General features: G+C 38.5%; 1 protein-coding gene across 1 annotated transcript in view; it reads right to left on the reverse strand.

Annotated features, from left to right (window-relative positions):
• Positions 1 to 21,595, reverse strand: part of LOC136851461 (protein O-mannosyl-transferase TMTC4-like) — a 180,895-nt gene that overhangs the window by 99,354 nt on the left and 59,946 nt on the right. The window contains 2 exon segments of the mRNA XM_067125562.1: positions 16,924 to 17,023; positions 21,339 to 21,469. Coding sequence (XP_066981663.1) covers positions 16,924 to 17,023; positions 21,339 to 21,469 — 231 coding nt within the window.

Genomic DNA, 21,595 nt, shown 5'->3' on the forward strand with positions numbered 1-21,595 from the left:
GTTCAAGGAATAATTCCATATCAATGAAATCAACTTTTATCTATGCAGCCCAGCTGAGAAATGTAAACATTGAGTTATGATTGTGCTTACATCAACCTTTATCTTTTGGTAACCTTTCAGAAATTTTAATAGTAATGTAATTATAGTACAGTCGACCCTCGTTAAGCCGGACCCCGTTAATCCGAATATCGGTTAAGATGGACACAGAGGAGGGTCGGCCGATTTAAAATATGCAATGTTCAACCATGATTTAAGATAATTACTGTTCCTCCACTCATTGCGTGCCGTTTTCCTTTTTATTTACCAAAAAACTTTTCATTTTTATTTTTATTTTATATATACTGTTCTGTATTTATGCTGTACTAAACTGAAATGCTTTTAACTTGTAACCATTTTAATTTGCGTATGGTATGTACCGTCATTAAGAAACGCTATTGTCTGGAATGGTAGGAAGTATTGTAGCCAATCACTGAGTATTAACAGTTTTACCTATCTGCTGCCTAACTGGTAGCTACAGTACGATGCTTTGTACGTTTTTTAGAAAAGAAAAGACATGACAAAGGTAAACTTTACGAAGACAAAAGCTGAGTTACTGAACAATACTTGTGTTTATGTGGCAAATGACATATGAGAGAGAGAGAGAGAGAGAGAGAGAGAGAGAGAGAGAGAGAGAGAGAAAATTACCAGTTCCCTCTATGCAGCGTAATTCTGTGTGTTTACATGGCAAATGAGAGAGAGAGAGAGAGAGAGAGAGAGAGAGAGAGAGAGAGAGAGAGAGAGAGAGAGAGAGAGAGAGAGAGAGAGAGAGTTGCCAGTTCCCTCTATGAAGCGTAATTCTATCCTCGAGAGATTAAAGAGAAGAATTTTTTTAAAGGTATGTCAATGCAGCGTTAATAAATATCTTCTGAAGTAAATATATATATATATATATATATATATATATATATATATATATATATATATATATATATATATATATATATATATATATATATATATATATATATATATATATATATATATATATATATATATATAGGCAGTCCCGGTTTACGATGGGTCCGGCTGATGACGTTCCGAGGTTACGATGCTTTTCAAATGTATTCATCAAAATTTATTTCCCGGTTTATGACGCATGTTCCGGGGTTACGACACATCATACGCTGATCCGAATGAAGAAATATGGCTCCAAAATGGCAGAATAATAAAAATTTGGAGGTTTTTTGATGAAAAACTCAATAAAAATGCAGCTGACATCGTTTTCAATACACCCAAAGCATTAATAGTAAGGTTTCCTTTGGATTTTTTATGATTTTCAACGATTTTTTTGGTTTACGACGATTTTCGGTTTACAACGCGCCAATAAAACAGAACCCCATCGTAAACCGGGGACTGCCTGTATATATAATATATATATATATATATATATATATATATATATATATATATATATATATATATATATATATATATATATATATATATATATACACAGTATATATATATATATATATATATATATACAGGTCCCCTGTTTATTTACGGGGGTTCCGTTTCTTGCGCCACGTCAGAATCTAAAAATCGTCGTAAGTCGGAACATCGTTGAAAATCGTCAAAAATCATAAGAAAACCTTACTTTTAATGCTCTGGGTGCATTGAAAACGATGTAAACTGCATTATTATTGAGTTTTACATCAAAAAAACCCTCAAATTATGATTATTCTGCCATTTTGGGGCCATATTTCTTCCGTCGGATCGTCGTATGACGCGTCGTAACCCCGAACATGCGTCAGAAGCCAGAAATAATTTCTGATGAATATATTTGAAAAGCGTCAGAACCTCGAACGTCAGAAGCCGAACCGTCGTAAACCGGGACTGCCTGTATATATATATATATATATATATATATATATATATATATATATATATATATATTTTTTTTTTTTTTTTTTTGCTGAAGTATCTCTGAACCAACAATTTTGCACTCAAAGTAATAAGAAGGAATTCATCCTATTCTTCATGTAATTAGTAAAATACATACTGTACACTATTAAAAACTACGTATTGTATTCAAAATGCACTTATGTCATCGTCAGTTTCTCTGAGCAAAAGTTCTTTCTCAGACAGAATACACCTAAAACCTGATTGGCTGGCTGGTTGCCATGGAGATCTACTAGCCAATGACAGTCCCCTACTTCTGTTCTATTTATAGACATGTTGTGAACAATGCCATGATCGTGATTATTTGACTGCTGATGGAAAAAATTACTCAGTAATTTGCTTTATATAATTACTTCTTCATGAAAACACGAACTCAACAATAATTTTAACTTTAATATAGTGGTATGAAGAACCCCACAACAGTCCGTCCTGGTGATGCATCGTGACTTGCAAATCCTATTCCCGGACTGTCCTCAGATTTACGACTGCAAATTGTTGACGACATCAGTAACAATAAAAAACAACTCTCTCCAAGATCGATATGATGAAATGTATTTTATAGTCTTACTTGTCGTTAAAATTCACAAGCTGAATTACAAAAATTTTGATCGTGTATATTTCTGCATTTTACGGAATGTTTTTGTTAAAAACAAAATGTGTTAGTGAGCTTATGGTCTTAATTGTCCCACTATTTTTTTACTGATGATCTTAATCATCTCATTTATTTAAGAGTATATTAATATACAGTAGATAATAATAAACTATAATGAATAAATAACTAAAATGAAAAAACATGAAAAAAGGAAAAATCTTATTTTTCATTTTAGAGACTCCACTTCTTTTCACTTAACAATTATGCGTTCATGTCTCGACCTAGGCATCTACATATGCGGCTGAATTCTATCATTTTTAACATTTTATTCTTCATTTTTCATTTTTTACCATGAGCTTTAATTCAAACGTTTCTACAATGGTTTATTACTCATACTCTTAAGAAAAATAATGAAATACATTATATTTATAGGTATATATATATAGATATCGCCAGTTAAACCGGACTATCAGCTAAGACGGACACCCTGGCCCCCTACTAGTCTGTTTTAATGAGGATCGACTGTAGTAATAACATTTGGATAACATAATATTCGTTTTTCATTAAAATTCATTATCATTTTGGTGGTAAATAACTGTTTAGAACAATTCAGTCATATGAATGATAATTATCGTACATATCGTATTGTTGCTAGTGGTTGTTTGTGATTGGCGATGAAAACGTAAAGCTAGTTAAACCATTTTTACCTTATATATTATTGGCATATCTTCATAATAAATATCCTATTTGAGGAATAATTCCATATCAATGAAATCAACTTTTATCTATGCAGCCCAGCTGAGAAATGTAAACATCAAGTTATGGTTGTGCTCACAGAAATTTTAATGGTAGTGTAATTACGTTAGTAATAACATTTAGGATGACATAATATTTGTTTTTCATAAAAAATTCATTATCATTTCATATTCATTTAGAACAATTCAGTTGTATGAACGATAATTATGTACGATAATTATCGTACATTATTGTATTGTTGTTAGGGGCACAGTTTGTGACTGGCAATGAAACGGACACAAAACAATGGTTTCCCTTTTAGGCAACGTGTGCAGAAAAAATATTTTATAGAATTGGCTTTGTTATCTTGTTTATTTGGAATTTCTGAGGATACATTAAGGAAAACAGCATTTGCAATAACATCATCTTTACATAACCACGATTTCATAATATACCTGTTGTTGCAAAAGCTATCCTATACACAGATGGTTTTGTAATTTAGCAGTCATCTTATACTGCAGATATGAGATCAATTCATGAAAATTTGCCATAATTTTTTACCTTGTCTTATCTAAAGGTCGTCTTATACAAGGAAATATATGGTAATAATGAAATTGTTAAAATGATATATAAGTGTTTCAGGATGATGGTATAGGCTAAGCATTTTTAGAGGGTAAATTTTATGATAAAATAATGATTTACAGTACTAATTTTCAAATATTAATATTAAGTTTAATAAGATTAAACAAAAACATTAAATAATATAAAAATAATTCTCTCTCTCTCTCTATCTTACTAAGAAGAGAGAATTTTAGCGCATTTGTAATATGTACATATGTTTGTTTTATATGATGAATAAATGATTTGCCTAATAAGTACTAATTTTCAAATAATAATAATAATAATAATAATAATAATAATAATAATAATAATAATAGAATACCTGAAAATATATGGGGAAGACAAAAACACCATCAGCTTCATAAAAAAAATACAATGTGCAACTGGAATACAGTACTTCAAAGCTTTGGGATAAGACTAGCCGAGGTTAACATCAGGAGAGGGATTTTTATGGCAACTCACTGTCCCCACTACTCTTCGCAGTAGCCATGATTCCCACAACAAAAGTACTGCAGAAGATGGATGCTGGGTACCAGGTCAAGAAAGGAGGCCACAGAATTAACCATGGATGGCATCAAGCTGTATGGCAAGAGCATCAAGGAAATAGATACCCTAATCCAGACTGTAAGGATTGTATTTAGGGACATCAGGATGGAGTTTGGAATAGAAAAATGCACCTTGGTCAACATACAAAAAGGCAAAGTGACAAGGACTGAAGGGATAAGGGAGAAAGCTACAGGCGGGAATAGCATCAAACACAAAGATGACACAGGATACAAATACCTGGGAATAATAGGAGAGGATATAAAACACCAAGAGATGAAGGACACGATCAGGAAAGAATATATGCAGAGACTTAAGGCGATACTCAAATCATAACTCAACATTGGAAACATGACAAAAGCCATAAAGACATGGGCAGTACCAGTAATCAGATACAGCACAGGGGTAGTGGAGTGGACGAAGGCTGAACTCCGCAGCATAGACCAGAAAACTAGGAAACACATGACAATACACAAAGCACTACACCCAAGAGCAAATACAGACAGACTATACATAACACAAAAGGAAAGGGGGAGAGGGTTACTAACCATAGAGGACTGCGTCAACATTGAGAGTAGAGCACTGGGACAATAACTGAAAACCAATGAAGACGAGTGGCTAAGGAGTGCATGGGAAGAAGGACTGATAAAAGTAGATGAGACCCAGAAATATACAGACAGGAGAATGAAAAACAGAACAGAGGAATGGCACAACAAACCAATGCACGAACAGTACACGAAACAAAATACTGAACTGGGGTGTGATGAAAAATGGCAATGGCTACAGAGGGGAGAACTCAAAAAGGAAACAGAAGGAATGCTAACAGAAGCACAAGATCAGGTCCTAAGAACCAGATATGTCCAAAGAAAAATAGTTGGATATAACATCTCACCCATTTGCAGGAAGTGTAATATGAAAGACGAGACCATAAACTACTTAGCAAGCGAAATGTCTGGCACTTGCTCAGAACCAGTACAAAAAGAGGCAAGATTCACTAGCAAAAGCCCTCCACTGGAGCCTGTACAAGAAACACGAGCTAGCTTGCAGTAATAAGTGGTATGAACACCAACATGAGGGAGTGATAGAAAATGATCAGGCAAAGATCCTCTGGGACTCTGGTATCAGAACAGATAGGGTGATACAATACTGTAGACCAGACATAATGTTGATTGACAAAATCAAGAAGTATCACTCATTGATGTTGCAATACCATGGGACACCAGAGTAGTTGAGAAAAAAAGAGAAAAAATTGATAAGTACCAAGACCTGCAAATTGAAATAAGAAGGATATGGGATACGCCAGTGGAAATTGTACCCATAATCATAGGAACACTAGGCATGAGCCCAAGATCCCTGTAAAGGAATCTGGAAAAACTAGACACTGCAGCACCTCAAAGACTCATGCAGAAGAATGTGCTACTAGAAACAGCGCACATAGTGAGAAAAGTGATGGACTCCTAAGGAGGTAGGATGCAACCTGGAACCCCACACTATAAAAACCACCCAGTCAAATGGGATGGCTGTGACAGACCAAAAATGACAAAAAAAATAATAATAATATTATAATAATAACAATGATAATAATAATATAATAATAATAATAATAATAATAATAGTAATAATAATATATTTTCCATTCATTAATTACAACTTTTGTATTGTAAATCATTTAAAATTTTAAACAAGCAAATAACAACCCCAATCTTTCTCCGTGTGAGTTCAGCAAGGGGGGGGGGGGTTTAAATGTCAATTTACTTGACAGTTTGACATATTGAGTCTAGGGGAAGAAGTGTTGCCAACAGAGGCTCATGGATTTCAATCTTTTGATATCGTACAGAGTTATTATCTCTCTCTCTCTCTCTCTCTCTCTCTCTCTCTCTCTCTCTCTCTCTCTCTCTCTCTCTCTCTCTGTGTTACGTATTGGCTGGAAGGGGAAGGGTCAGAAGTACGTACATATATTTTTAAGGGTAAAATGTTTAAGATGACTTTGAAATGATAATATCATTTCAAAGATTAATACAGTAATAGGATAGTTTAAGGTATATTTGATGTACCAAAGAGTAGAATGTGAGAAATGGATAGATAGATAGATAAGTAGTTACTTAGTCAGCCCTTCTCTCTCTCTCTCTCTCTCTCTCTCTCTCTCTCTCTCTCTCTCTCTCTCTCTCTCTCTCTCTCTCTCTCTCAGGAAATGATATTGTTAATTTGAGTCTCTTTAACCAGTTTGTATTAACACATGCACACTGTTTGTGTGTGTGTGTTCATAGTGTTTTAAAAATGTGTAGTAAAGGTAATACATCTTTGGAAGACAAAAAACAAACAATTTTTTGTTGTTGTCAGTCACACAGTAAAGAGAAATAGATTAACGAGAGATTAAATAGATAAACACACTCTCTCTCTCTCTCTCTCTCTCTTTTTTGCCATGCCAGCACAAGGCTGGCTGAATAAAGTTGTAGTGGTAACTACCTCTCTCTCTTTCTCTCTCTCTCTCTGTTTTTGGCTGCATGGGTTAGAAGTATGTATGTTTATATATTTTTAAGGGTACTAATGTTAAAGATGACTTTGAAATGATATCAATAAAATAAATTTTAAAGATTCATACAGTACTGTAATAGGATAATAATTTAAGGTATATTTGATGTAGGATGATACTTTAAGTATACATTTGGTATTTGAACTTTCAAGATAGGTGGTTACGAGCGTTTTTAGAGGGGGTGTTAACTATTCGTGGGAGGGGTCTGGTACCTATCCCCCATGAATACTGGGGTCTACTGTACACATTATTTGTGGAAAATTTGCCTATTCGCTGTATTTTTCATAGAGAAATATTCACAGACTACTGCATTTTCATTTAATTTTCGTGACTAAAAGCACTTTTTGTGATAAAACTCTTAAAATACAGGCAGCCCCCGGTTATTGGCGGGGGTTCCATTCTGAGCCTATAAGCAATAATTGGCACCAAAAATTGCCAATTTTTGTCACTAGACAAGCGTCGAAAAACTAGATCGCCGATAACCGCGGACTGCCTGTATTCAGGTATAAGCATTTATTTTGAATGGCTTTTTGGTGTTTTGAACTACCAAAATAGGCAGTTATAAGTGTTTTTAGAGGGGTTTTAATTAATCACGGATTTAAGCTATTCGCGGGGGATAGTGGTATGCATCCCCTGCGAGTCCTGGGGGTCGACTGTACACCAAATGCCCCATCCATTACACAGTTAATTCCCAATACATATTAAAATAAGAACCATCATTTTATTGGGCAACCTAACTTCAGAAAGTTAAATGTTTCATCGATACAACAGCTTGTACACTCACTAAAGAATGTATTGCAACATACTTCCAAACTTTCTGGTCATCTTATAACAGTGATTTCTGGTGCTATTTGGCAACTCCGTTGTAAGCTCTTGAAACAACTCAGGCACTACTGGTGCATCAGAGGAATTACCTGCAGTTTCCTTTAAGCCTAGTTTTTTCTGATATTGTTGTCACACTTTACTTCATTAAAGGATGTTACTATGACACTTCAAAGGTCATCACTGTTCTTGTCTTTTAATACTCCAAAAGCCATCACTATCTTTATGCTTTTATCTTCTTCATATGGATGAACTCTGTAAACAAATGCCTATGACTGTTATAAGTTGAACTATTGGACATAGAAACATCAACACTTATGACTTTTGTACAGATCTGCTGGCATATCATATGAATCATATTTCTAAGAATGGTACAGTATTTGAATGAATGATCCTTTGTATATTGCAAACTAGTGAAACCTGATATATATCTTTATCTACTCTCTCTCTCTCTCTCTCTCTATATATATAGTATGTATATATATACTCACACACACACACACATATATATATACATACATACATACATATATATATATATATATATATATATATATATATATATATATATATATATATATATATATATATATATATATATATATATATATATATATCTGGCCCTATCATGTATTCTGACTTCCTTCAATGACACTTGGGCCTATTTGCCTAACTGCTTATATAAAATATACTGAACTAGTCTAGTAAATTTCACATCTATTTTTGTAATATATAGAATATAATCCCACTTATATATATATATATATATATATATATATATATATATATATATATATATATATATATATATATATGCCATTATCATGTGTAATTTCTGGTTTCTTTCACTGCTACTTAGGCCTATCATTTTGATACCTCTTATGAAATTAACTGAATATATTACACCTAATTTGGTATTTCTTATTATCTAAGCTTCTAAAGAAATAAAATTATCAAAAAGTTCAACATTAACTTAGTTAATGTTAAACGTCAGCAGTGAAGAAGACTACCATGCTCATCAGTGGAGAATGTCTCCTCCTCATAGCAAATGATGACTTTCTTCATCGGCCACTGGAAAATGTTGTAATGCAAACCCTAGCCTCTCTTCTCTGTGTTTCTCTGTTATGAAGGGTTTCTTGGCAGGAATATGATGAAATAATATCTTGGCCTTATGTAGCCTGTTACAGATGGTTTGGGAATCAACTTGAAAGTTGTCAGGGGAGTTGGGCGGATACCTTCAATGATCATCCGACAATGATCTTCAACAGTAGTGCAACCATGGGGTTGTCCTCCACTTTTTTCAATAAATTTATTCTATTTCTCTTTCACTCTGTTGTTATATCCATCTATACACGCTTGTTCTATTTACACCAAGCTGCCGAGCAATTTCTACGATAGAAACATTAGTCTCATGCAATCTAATGATTGGTGACCTGTGAGATAATGTGGTGTGGCTGAATCTGTTTTCCAACTTATCGGTGCAAGTGATGAGAAAGCTTGACTTTCCTGCCCGCTTGTGGCATCACATGATAACATATGACGTTATGAGATTTTTTCTTTTTTGTGTTTTTGACAATGATTATGGTAAAATTATTTCTTTCTTTTTTTTTTACATAATTTCACTGATGATTATCCAATATTATTTTATTAATTAATATACTTTTATTTGGATTCGAAATTACATTTTTATAACAAAATAAAGTTTTATATATACTTACCAAGCAATTACATAGACATAGCTAACAGCTTCCTACCACGGCAGACCAAAAATTCAAATTCTGCGGTGGTGCCACCATCACTAGTGTAGGTGACAGGGTCCCGCCCACTATTGGGACTGACAGTTACAACTCAGCAGGAAACATCAATTCGTTTCAGCCATAAAGGTCCATCTGTGGGGGAGGAGGGAGGGCTCCGATTATGTAATTGCTTGGTAAGTATATATAAAACTTTATTCTATTATAAAAATGTCATTTTTATATAAGTGACTTACCAAGCAATTACATAGCTGATTCCACATTGAGAGGAGGTGGGTTTAGATGGACATAAACTAATCCAAAACATTAAAAAGATAATGACTTTCAACTAGGAGTTTGCTAGCACTGAGACAATGCTTGTTGTACATTAACTGGTAATAAAGCTGCTACAGGTAAATACTGCCTCTGGTCGGCGATCATCTTAACCTGTTGAGGGCGTGGCGTACTGGACAGTGTCGCCCCTACTTCAGTGGGTGCTTTGCAGCTGTGGAGGCACACCAACAGCTGACAAAGACAAAAGGAGGTGCCCTTGACCTGGGCATGGCCAGAATAAAAAAAAAACAGTGTCACCTACACCACAATAAAAACTAGAAAACCAACACCCCAACCATAAAAATCTGGTTGGTACTCCAGGTATGCTTGTACACCCAGTCTTCCTAACAACTCAACCCCCCAAAAAACCAGGGGAAGGAGACAGTAGAGGGACAGATCGCCCCCTATGCTTCCTCTCCCAACAACATGCCAACCAGGGATAAAGGCCCTAACATACTACAATTATCAAAAGCTGTTTCCATGTCTTTCAGGTAGTGCAAAGCAAACACAGATTTCAACCTCCAAAAATTCGACTGGAGAATAGAAGACAATGATATACTATGACAAAACGCAAGAGAAGTGGCGACGGCTCAAACCTCATGAGCCTGTACCCTCAGGTTTGGGAAGGCGTCCTCTTGGACCTGAGAATGCACTTCTGAGATAAGGCTCCTTAAGAAAAAGGAGAGAGCGTTCTTAGAGGGCAGGCGAGAGGGGTTTCTCACCAAACACCAGAGGTTGTTTGAGGAACCCTTGATCTTCTCAGTCCTGCAGATGTAAAGCTGCAAGGCCCTCACAGGGCAAAGAAGTCTCCCCTATTCTTCTGGCCCAAGAATGTTCTCCAAGCTCTTAATAATAAATGAGCGGGGTCACGGACGAGAAACATCCTCGTTCTTGGAGGGCAATCACACAAAAGAGAGCAAACTACAGTATGTCTCTTTGGCAAAACCAACTTTCTTATCCATTGCTTGGAGTTTGCTTACTTGCCTCACTGTAGCCAGAGCTACAAGAAAGTCTTCTGAGTGAGGGACTTTAAAGTGGCAGAACAAAGAGGTTCAAAGGACAAGCTCACAAGCCACTTTAAAACTACCTCCATATTCCAAGGGACTGAAGAGCGATTCTCTGTTTTAGAGGTCTCAAAAAACTTGACAAGATCACTAATATTCTGGTTTGTAGACAGGTTAAGGCCTCTGTGCTTGAACACTGAGCTAAGCAGAGCCCTATATCCCTTACTTGTAGAGGGTGACAGTCTCCTAACAGCCTTGAGAAAGAGCAAAAAGTTTGCAATCTGGGTTACAGAGGTTTCAGAAGAAACATTATTCTGTGCACACCATCTTCTGAACACTGCCCACTTGTACTGGTAGAGCCTGCTAGAAGCAGCTCTTCTACATCTAGCATAGCCTCTGCAGCCATACGTAAAAATCCTTTTGCTCTGACAAGGCTTCTGACTAGCCATACGTAAAAATCCTTTTGCTCTGACAAGGCTTCTGACAGTCTGAATCCTGTCAGGGCCAGAGTGGACAATCCTTGATGGTACCTGTGAAAATGTGGCTGTTTTTTGAGCAGCGACTGTTCTTGTGGAAGGAGCCTCAGAAAATCCACAAGCAGTCTCAGCAGATCCGGAAACCACCCCTTCCTCGGCCAGAAAGGAGCAATGAGTGTCATTGAGATGTTTCAATGAGAACTGAACTTGTTCAACACCTCCTGAATCATCCTGCTCCAGTCTTACAACATTGCAGCCGTCATCCAATCTAGAGGGTCGGGGACTGGCGAGCAAAAGAGAGGAAGTCGGTTGTTCTTCGATGTAACAAGGAGATGAATGGAGGGCTTGCCCCAAAGCCTCCACAGATTGGCGCAGACTCTGGAATGCAAGGTCCACTCTGTAGGGAGAACCTGGTAACTGCGGCTTAACTGGTCCACCAGAACATTCCTCTTCCCCTGCACGAAGCGAGGGAGCAGCTTGACTTGATTCTGCTCTGCCCACAGAAGAAGGTCTTAAGCTGCCTCACAGAGAGTAAAAGAGTGGGTGGTCCCCTGCTTGCGAACATAGGACAGAGCTGTGGTGTTGTCCGAGTAAATCGCAACCATTTTCCCCAATACGAGTGGAGAAAAAGCCTGAAGGTCCAGATGAATGGCTTTCAACTCCCTGACATTTAAATGTAGTGATTTCTGAACTGTGGTCCACGTCCCCGACACCTTCTGACTCCCTAACAGGGCTCCCCACCCTACATCTGAGGCGTCGGAGAAGAATTCTAAGCTGGGGTTCAGAGGAAAAAGGGAGAGCCCTTCTTGAAGTCTCTCCTTGGATAACCACCATCGGAGATTCTCTTTAATCTTCAATGTGACTGGGAAGACTACAGAGTCTGACTGAGTCTTCCTGCACCAATTTGCCTTCTGGAAGAATTTCAGGGGCCTCATGTAAAGTCTGCCCAACCTCACAGAAGTTCCGAAAATGCTCACACACTGGAGAGCAGAACAGGTTGAAAGACTGAGAAACTCCCGCACAATCTGGAGACATGACTCAACCCTCTTGGGGGAGAGAAAAACCTCAAAAACTCGAGGGTTCAGAGTCATCCCCAAATAAAGAATGCCCTGAGATGGAGTCATTTAGGACTTCTGTACATTTATCAAAATGACTAACTCCTTCGTTAGGCAAAGGGTCCTTTGTAAGTCCTTTGTGCACTGCTCCTCTGATGGAGAGTGGAGAAGCCAATCATCCAGGTATAAGGACACGTTGATCCCAAGAAGATGAAGCCACTTGCTGAGGGGAGCAAGGATTCGGGCAAAAACCTGTGGGGCTGTAGTCAGGCCGAAGAACAGTGCCCGAAACTGGAGAACCCGGCTCCGAAAGACAAACCTCAGGAACTTCCTCAAGTCCGAGTTTATGGGGACATGAAAATATGCATCCTGCATGTCCAGGGTGACCATCCAATCGTCCTGATGGAGAGAGAACATGACAGACTGGTTTGTCTCCATGTGGAACTTGGTTTTTGCCACACAAAAGTTTAGAGCTCTGACATCCAAAACTGGTCTCCAGCCCCCAGAAGCCTTGGGGACAACAAAAAGCCTGATGTAGAACCCGTCTGACGACTGGTCTACAACTTTCTTCACTGCTCCTTTGCGAAGGAGAGAATCCACCTCTTGAGAAAGGGCCAAAAACTTCTCGGACCCTGCCGAGTAAGCCGTAAAGGTGATCGGCGACCTTGAAAGCGGAGGTATCTGTTTGAAAGGAATGGAGTAGCCTGTCTTCAGAACCTGCACCATCCAAGGTTCTGCAACCCTGCGACTCCATTCCTACCAAAATATGTGCAACCTGACACCTACCAGGGCACGAAGGTTTGGCTTTATTGGTGGCCCGTTTGGCCGAAGACTTCTTAAATAATTTCGCTGGTGGATGAAGGTTTGAGGGAGGTCTGGACTGGTTCTGGGTCTTCCTCCACAAAAGGGCTGAGGCTGCAGAGGTGAAAAAGTCTTGGAAACGACTGTAGGAGCTACCTTAGGACACTTTGACGATTGGGCCAGAAGATCATGAGTCAATTTTTTCTGCAGAGCCAAAAGAACTTCTTTAACAGTGTCAGACTTGTCAAGCGGAGTGAACAGATGTGCTGTCTTCTGGATGGTGTCACTCCTTTAGTAGCAAAGAAGCACCACAGCTCCCGTTTCTTCGACGAGCCCATTGCATATAACGATGCAAGTTCAGCTCAACCGTCCCTCACTGCCTTGTCTGCACAAGACAGAACATTAAGCCAGTCCAAAGCAAAGTCTTCTGCGGGGGTTGGTCAGTCTTCAATTTTCCGTGCCAAAGCCCCAACTGTCCAATCAAGGAAACTAAAAATCTCCAAAAAAGCGGAGGTATCTGTTTGAAAGGAAAGGAGTAGCCTGTCTTCAGAACCTGCACCATCCAAGGTTCTGCAACCCTGCGACTCCATTCCTACCAAAATATGTGCAACCTGACACCTACCAGGGCACGAAGGTTTGGCTTTATTGGTGGCCCGTTTGGCCGAAGACTTCTTAAATAATTTCGCTGGTGGATGAAGGTTTGAGGGAGGTCTGGACTGGGTTCTGGGTCTTCCTCCACAAAAGGGCTGAGGCTGCAGAGGTGAAAAAGTCTTGGAAACGACTGTAGGAGCTACCTTAGGACACTTTGACGATTGGGCCAGAAGATCATGAGTCAATTTTTTCTGCAGAGCCAAAAGAACTTCTTTAACGGTGTCAGACTTGTCAAGCGGAGTGAACAGATGTGCTGTCTTCTGGATGGTGTCACTCCTTTAGTAGCAAAGAAGCACCACAGCTCCCGTTTCTTTGACGAGCCCATTGCATATAACGATGCAAGTTCAGCTCAACCGTCCCTCACTGCCTTGTCTGCACAAGACAGAACATTAAGCCAGTCCAAAGCAAAGTCTTCTGCGGGGGTTGGTCAGTCTTCAATTTTCCGTGCCAAAGCCCCAACTGTCCAATCAAGGAAACTAAAAATCTCCAAAACCTTGAAGATATTTTGCACTAGATGATCCAGTTCAGGAGATGAGAAGACGACTTACGCCGAGGCAAAAGCAGTACTATACGATGCATCAACCGAGCTGGAGAAGTCCCCCTGGGAGAAGGCAGAAACTCCCAAGGAAGGAGCTTCCCCAGTGGCATAAAACCTGTCCCTCATCTTTAAAAGCTTCGAAGGAGGAAAAGCGAAAGTAGTCTTGCCAGCGACTCTCTTTGAAGTCAACCACTCATCGACTTCGAAGAAGAGGAGAGGACAAGCTTAGGAGGGCAAGAGTCAGAGGCTTGCTTCCTCATAAAAAATGTAGAGGCAGGAGAATCTGGAGGAGCAGGCTGGAAGAAGTCTGGGAAGTTCATTAACAGGAACCTGAGGAGACTCGAATAAGCCGAGGAAGGTGCTGAATCATGGTCTGCTTCTTCCTCCTCTGACGAAATAGGAGAGAGAACTAACTCCTCAGACTTAGGCACCATCTTCTTCTTCAAGAAAGTCATCAGATCATCCAATTGGCGCTTAATCGGGGCCAAAGAGGTGATGAAAGAGGGAGATACAGCGATGGCACCGGGTGCTTAGAAGAAGTCGTTGAACAGTCTGAAGCTGGCGCCAAGCGAGTGGAAGTTGGCGCCCAATGAGCAGGCGCAGGTGCCTGAGACTGAGCAGCTGGCACCAAGCGCTTGAGAGAAGGCAGGCGCTCATGAGCGCGAGAGTGCTTGGGATAAGGCAGCGAGGGCTTATTACGAGGGCGCTTTGGAGACAAGACCAGGCGATCTTCAGAGCCAAGAGACTCTGGGCTGACTGCTGAATCTGAGACAATGAAGGAGGCGGATCAGCAAAACTGCAAGAAGGTTAAGGACTAATGCTGACTTCCTTAAGCCTCTAACAGGAGGAGGAGTGCTGTCCGCAGCTGCAGAATGCCTCTTCAAAGGATGAGGAAACAGAAGACCGATGCAGATAACGTATCTTTTGAACCAGACATATGATGCACACTGAAAGAGACACCTTGCCAGTGGCACTCAGTCAGCACCTGGGAATATGCAACAGGCTCGACGGAGGGGACGACTGCCCATGGGCAAACCCTACCAGCCTCCCTTCGACCTCCAGTATGTCTTCTCCCCGGTGCGGAGGAGTGGGACAGGGACCTTCGTCTAGGAGCACTGGTAGGACAGACAGCCGCCTCCTCAGACAACACAACACTCTCACTCTGAACTTTACTAGCACTGGGAACACTGACACTGGTAGCACAAACACCTGGAACAGAAGCTTTATCAACAAAAGCCTTAAATGATAAACCTAGATTCATGACCGTACTGGCCAAGAACTCTAACTTCTTATCGACCCTAGACTCGAGACTGGTGATGGTGTTGGAATCAGAAGCATGGGAAAATGGTACAGGAGTACATGGTAAATCAGCAGGAGGACTCAAGATGGGAGAAACAGAAGAGATAGGTGGAAAAGAAACAGAGCTACCCTCAGCCACTGAAGGCAAAGAGCAGCCTTCCTCTTCCTACCTTTATCAAGTTTATCGGAATGGGACCAATACACCTTCCACTGCTGTGCATCCCAATCCTGATATTTCTGACAAGTAATCTCCCCATTACAATTTTGCCCCCTACATTTAATACATTTAGTATGAGAATCATACGTAATCTTACTTAATCTAGTTTTGCATCCCTCGGTACAGAACCGAATGCTGGAAGAACTAGAATCTGACATGGCAAATAATGAAAAAATGACTAAACAAACCTAACAATTCACTAATTGCAAAAAAGGCCACACAAAATCTGAGTATGTCACCAATAACAGGAGTTCCTCGTTGGATGGGTCGGTACCGTTCTTGGTTAGCTTTGCTGGCCCACGTTCAAGTCTCCGACTGGCCAACGAAGAATTAGAGGAATTTATTTCTGGTGATAGAAATTTATTTCTCATTGTAATGTGGTTCGGCTTCCACAATAAGCTGTAGGTCCCGTTGCTAGGTAACCAATTGGTTCTTAGCCACATAAAATAAAATCTGATCTTTTGGGCCAGCCCTAGGAGAGTTGTTAATCAGCTCAGTGGTCTGGTTAAACTAAGGTATACTTAACTTTAACCAATAACAGGAAACCAATCCAACAAATGACGAAAGGTACTGCCCAAAAACCACCAATGTTGATCAGGAGCCAGCAGAAAACGAACTGATGTTCCCTGCACTAGTGATAGTGGCGCCACCGAAATTTGAATTTTTGGTCTGCCGTGGTAGGAAGCTGTTAGCTTTGTAATTGCTTGGGAAGTCACTTATATAAAATATAGTTTCTTCTCTGACTCTTTTGCCCAATCATCTGACACGAAATTATTCAAAATGTTTCGTCATTTTTTGTAATATGAATTTTTTCACTCGCCATTCTTTTTTACTATCGTTACCGTATGATTAATGACCAAAATCGAATAAGAAAAGCACATTTCCTTGTATATGTAAAATGAATAAATTATTGTTAGGTGAACAAAAACTTCTGGAACATGTTGCAATACACTTTTGAGTGAGTGTACTACACAGTAACCATAGGTCATGAAAAGATAAGCAATAACTTAAAATCACTGTAAAACTTACCAAAGCTGTAATGCCTACTTCTTTGCAGAGCATTGCAGTTGCTGTGCACCCAGCAGTCATTAACAGGTATGGCAGGACATGACCAGAGCTACCTGCAGAACTAATACAAAAGGAAGATACAGAAAATTAGTCAATGAACTAGAGACTTTAAACACTTATAAGCATTATGGTAATTAAAGAACAGATTCCAGCACCGGGCAGCAAAAGTAAATGATAGTAAAATGAAAGCAACCTACAAAAATAAGAAGCTTCACCTTACATAATGGATAAACAATTACTGAACTGATAAAAAATTGGTGGGTTCATATCACACAAACTAATGCTTCAAACATTACACTTTGGTTCAGTGAGTACCTGTACATACACTTATCAAAAACTTAAAGTGTCTGTTATCTTATATTGTGTAAGATGACCCTCAGTTGGATTAAGACTCCAATACCTCTCATTTACCTTATTCAGTATGGAGCTTCAGTTAAGGAGGATGGGTGCTTTAGCAGCCTCTACTCTTATGCATGATAATTTTCTTTTATTTCTTCCAGTTGTGCCTATTTTTGTCCAGCTCCATGTCAAGTGTCACCTCAACAGACAGTTCGGGGGTCTGCCCTTTCCAGTAAATACCAAAATCTGCTAATCAACCAAGACTGCCATGTAACCTATGCATGGGGTATTCCAGGGCTAACTCTCATAACTAATAGTCTAGCCCAATTCCATATAAAGTATCTAATAGCTTATCCTGACTGGTATTTTGTAATTATCATTCAATTTAAATTATCGATTTACTTATCATTTGAATTCAGAGATGTATCTGTAAAATGGATTGCTTCTAATAACATAAGTATGTATCCATACCTAGTTATGCTTATAAGACGTTTCAAATACTGTATAAAATACTCATACAATATAAATACAAGTACCATCCGATTTATGACCAAGCTTGGTTCCTACCAACCGGTCGTAAGATCTTGACGTTCCAAATGAGTTTGCTGACCATCCCAAGTATGAAAGGAGATTGGGTCAGTAACAAGAATTTTGTCTTTAAATTAATTAGGGCATGGAACAACAGCATCAAGCTTCAGCAGCAGCATATCATTAGTGGGTGCCAGGGTTACTTCAGGACTGGCACTCCCATGCAGCATCCAAGGCCACTGCAATCAGGTTATCCAGTAGGCCTGTCTTCTGTGTTGTTTGGAAGCAAAACCATGTACAGCCCAACCTCTAAAAACTGGCATTCTTGGGACCAGGCCACTGCCGGACCACAGAAAAATCCCGGGTGACAGAAATCACCCCTAAAAAAACTCTTTCTAGACAAAGTCTTGCCAGCTCATTCCACATAACTACTGCTGTGTTATCAATAGCAGAACAAAGCTTATGAATAATCACTGTCTTTCATTAGGCTTAGTTCCTCATGAAAATTCTGGCCTGCTCCATAAGTATCTTCCCCGGAAATGCTTACACCTTCCCTACATCGAGGTTCAACCCATCTATAAGCGCACTGCTGAATTCTGATCAGGCACCTTTCCATGTTTTCCTGCACTTCAAACTTTTCTGATTTTTTTTTTCAGCAAAACCTAAAATATGCTGTTTTTGTTTCTTTACACCTGCATTGTGTGTGTGTGTGTGTGTGACAGAGAGAGAGAGAGAGAGAGAGAGAGAGAGAGAGAGAGAGAGAGAGAGAGAGAGAGAGAGAGAGAGAGAGAGAGAGAGAGAGAGAACTACTGGCCAGAGTTAGGCTGTTACACTGACAAATATCCATTTGCTAATAATACACTTGTATTAAGAATAACGATAATTTTAATATCACTGTTATTTTACGTATTGTACGTTACAGTAAACTTCCCGTATTCGCAGTCTCAATATTCGCGGATTTCTCTGTGGAACGTATCTACCCATTATTCACAGAAAATTCGCCCATTCGCGGTATTTTTCAGAGAAATACTCACTAATTACTGTATTTTCATGACTAAATGCACTTTTTGTGATAAAACTATTAAAATACTCAGGTATAAGCATTTTTAGAGGGTTTTTTTATTTTTAAACTATCAAAATAGGCAGTTCTAAGTGTTTTTAGAGGGGTTTTAAGTCTTCACAGATTTTTGCTATTTGTGGGGGGGACGTATCCCCCGCGAATACGGGGGTTTACTGTATTATACTTCATGCATTATTGTCATATTAATATTGTATTATAATTTATAAACAGTGATCAGGTACCATTTGCATTCTTGTAGTTTTTACATTCTTAAAATGATCAATTGATTTCATTTTACAGACACCATCACAGCCATTAGTTGCTAACTGAAATGCATTTCAGATCTGTTTTTTTCATAAATTATCAGAGCTGAGATTAAAAATGCAACTTACTTTATTTATATTTGCAGTAAATTAAATGAAGTAAAGGTGTGATTTCGCCAGTATCGGATGTTGCTTTTGCCTCTTCCAAAAGGTTTTGTGGCCTGCACATTGTTTCTTCAGGCACAGCTACAACCATAAATTTTGTGGCATACTCATAATACTTTCCTCTCACACTGCATGAAGGATGAATAAAGATTTATTTTATTTTTATTTATGGAAGTCACCACTGAAAAATAGTACATTTTTAACAAGTAGACAAATGTAACGCAACCCTTATTAAACATGAGTTAGTTACGGTAAATGATATCAGCAAACAGATGTTTCTGAATTTGATTGTTTATGTCAGTGCTTGCTGTTGTTTATGCCAGTGTCTTGCAAGCAGTAGTAAGTAGTTGTTAATGATAAGAAACAGTGATGAATTCTTAGACAAGTCACAAGGTTGGTAATCCTGATTTAATGTATAAAGATTTGAATTTAATCTAATGAACTTTTGCTTTTAGGCCTAGTCAGTAGTTAAAAGCTAACTCAGATATAATACATGTATGCATTATCTACCGAAACTGAGACAGGCATAGAAAGCTTAGCCTACTGTAATCTACTGAAAATACATCTCACACTATATACGATGTATATGATTAAATCATGTTTTTACACAAAATTTTAATGATCCCGTGATACATGAGATCAGATGATTCATGAATACTTACAGTATGTACGCATATTACTGTTCTTTTGTATGCAGTATATTTTTGAGTTTCACGTAATTATTTTGTTGGAAATAAACTGTGTATTTACAGAGCAAGCTTCAGTTCCGAAATCCACAAAAATCCGAAAACTGAAACAAGGACTAATCCTGACTGAAATGTGTCGTCTCGCCCCCTTCATAGCCACTAAAGAACTAATGGCTGCCGATTCAAAAAAGTCCTGCATCATTTGAGTTCCTGGACCACGAAGTGCTGGTTTAAGAGGTTGGACCGTACATCTCCAGTCATTGTTGCTCTGATAGCATGCTACTCATTCTCTTCATCAGCATGAGCTGAGTACAGCACTTGCACTTCCTATTCTAATGCCTTCAACTTCTGGCATCAGGTCCTTGCAGGAACTGGGGTGTTGTACATACCTCTTCAATACCACTAGCCAACTGCCTTATTATAATAAATTACTGTATAAGCTTTATGGTATCATCGCAGTTAGAGGGTTTCGTGCCTGGCAGTAATTTCCCATAAGCCATGTTCATCTTTTTGAAGAAGAATAAAAAAAAGTCTAGCCTCCTGAGTAGAACAACCCAGTCCCACTCATGCACAATATCCTTAAAAAAACTAACACAGCCTATCAATTATGATGCCATGTCTGAGGATACCCCAGCACTTACACTGGGATGACTACTGTACTTTGTGACTCTCTACAATATTTGTAGGCACAATGATGCCAATGAATATCAGGAAGCCCTTACAATAACATACTAATAGAAGAATGACTTATAAGATTTGTGTCAAAAGTATTACTAATTAGCAATTTGCAACAGCAAAATAGCAAAGTTGACAGGTATGCTAAATGAAAATGATTATTTTCCTTTGTTATCTACCAAAGTTCTTATATTTTTGATCTTATAATTATTCTCATTGTTTATTGCAATCACAGCATTCTATCCTTAGTTATTCTTATACTGTACAGACTTGTATACTGTATTAAATGTAGGTTTGAACTAAGTTCCCAAAAGCTATACATTATTGTGTTCTTACAATAGTTCATTTACAAAAAAATATAACTTTTTTGAAGTCTTACCTCACTGTCAAGTAAGGTTTTGGTGCATGCACAATAAATTTCCACAAAAGAACAAACTTTTATCATGAAAATAATGCAGACCAAAATTTTTTGAAAAATTCTAGCTACTCTTAGCGATCCTGTGCAGAGGACTGGTTTTTAAAATAAACAAACTTTGGAGCTTCTGACGAGAATAATAACTTCTTGAATGTTCATAAGTTAATAACTGTGAATCAAAAAATCCATTATACCATACACTTAATTATAAAAACTAATGCCAACTCAACATTAATATTACTTACATATAATAGTGGCTGACTGTCTTACTGGATAGGTTTTCAGTCATTGCCTTCACACCTTGGACATAACTTAGAAGAGCAACAAAGACAAAAAGAGCGCACAAAAGGTCAGCCCTACCAACAATACCCGAAACCTGTAATAAGATTTGCCAAGGTAAGAGATACAGGGTAAAAATCATTTGTTTCTCCTGATCTTTTTGTACAGGTACACCTTCACTAATCCATCACCTGTAATTCAGGTCCTTACAAACTCGGAGCCA

The sequence above is a fragment of the Macrobrachium rosenbergii genome, chromosome 3 (assembly GCF_040412425.1).
Source record: "Macrobrachium rosenbergii isolate ZJJX-2024 chromosome 3, ASM4041242v1, whole genome shotgun sequence".
Lineage (NCBI taxonomy): Eukaryota > Metazoa > Arthropoda > Malacostraca > Decapoda > Palaemonidae > Macrobrachium > Macrobrachium rosenbergii.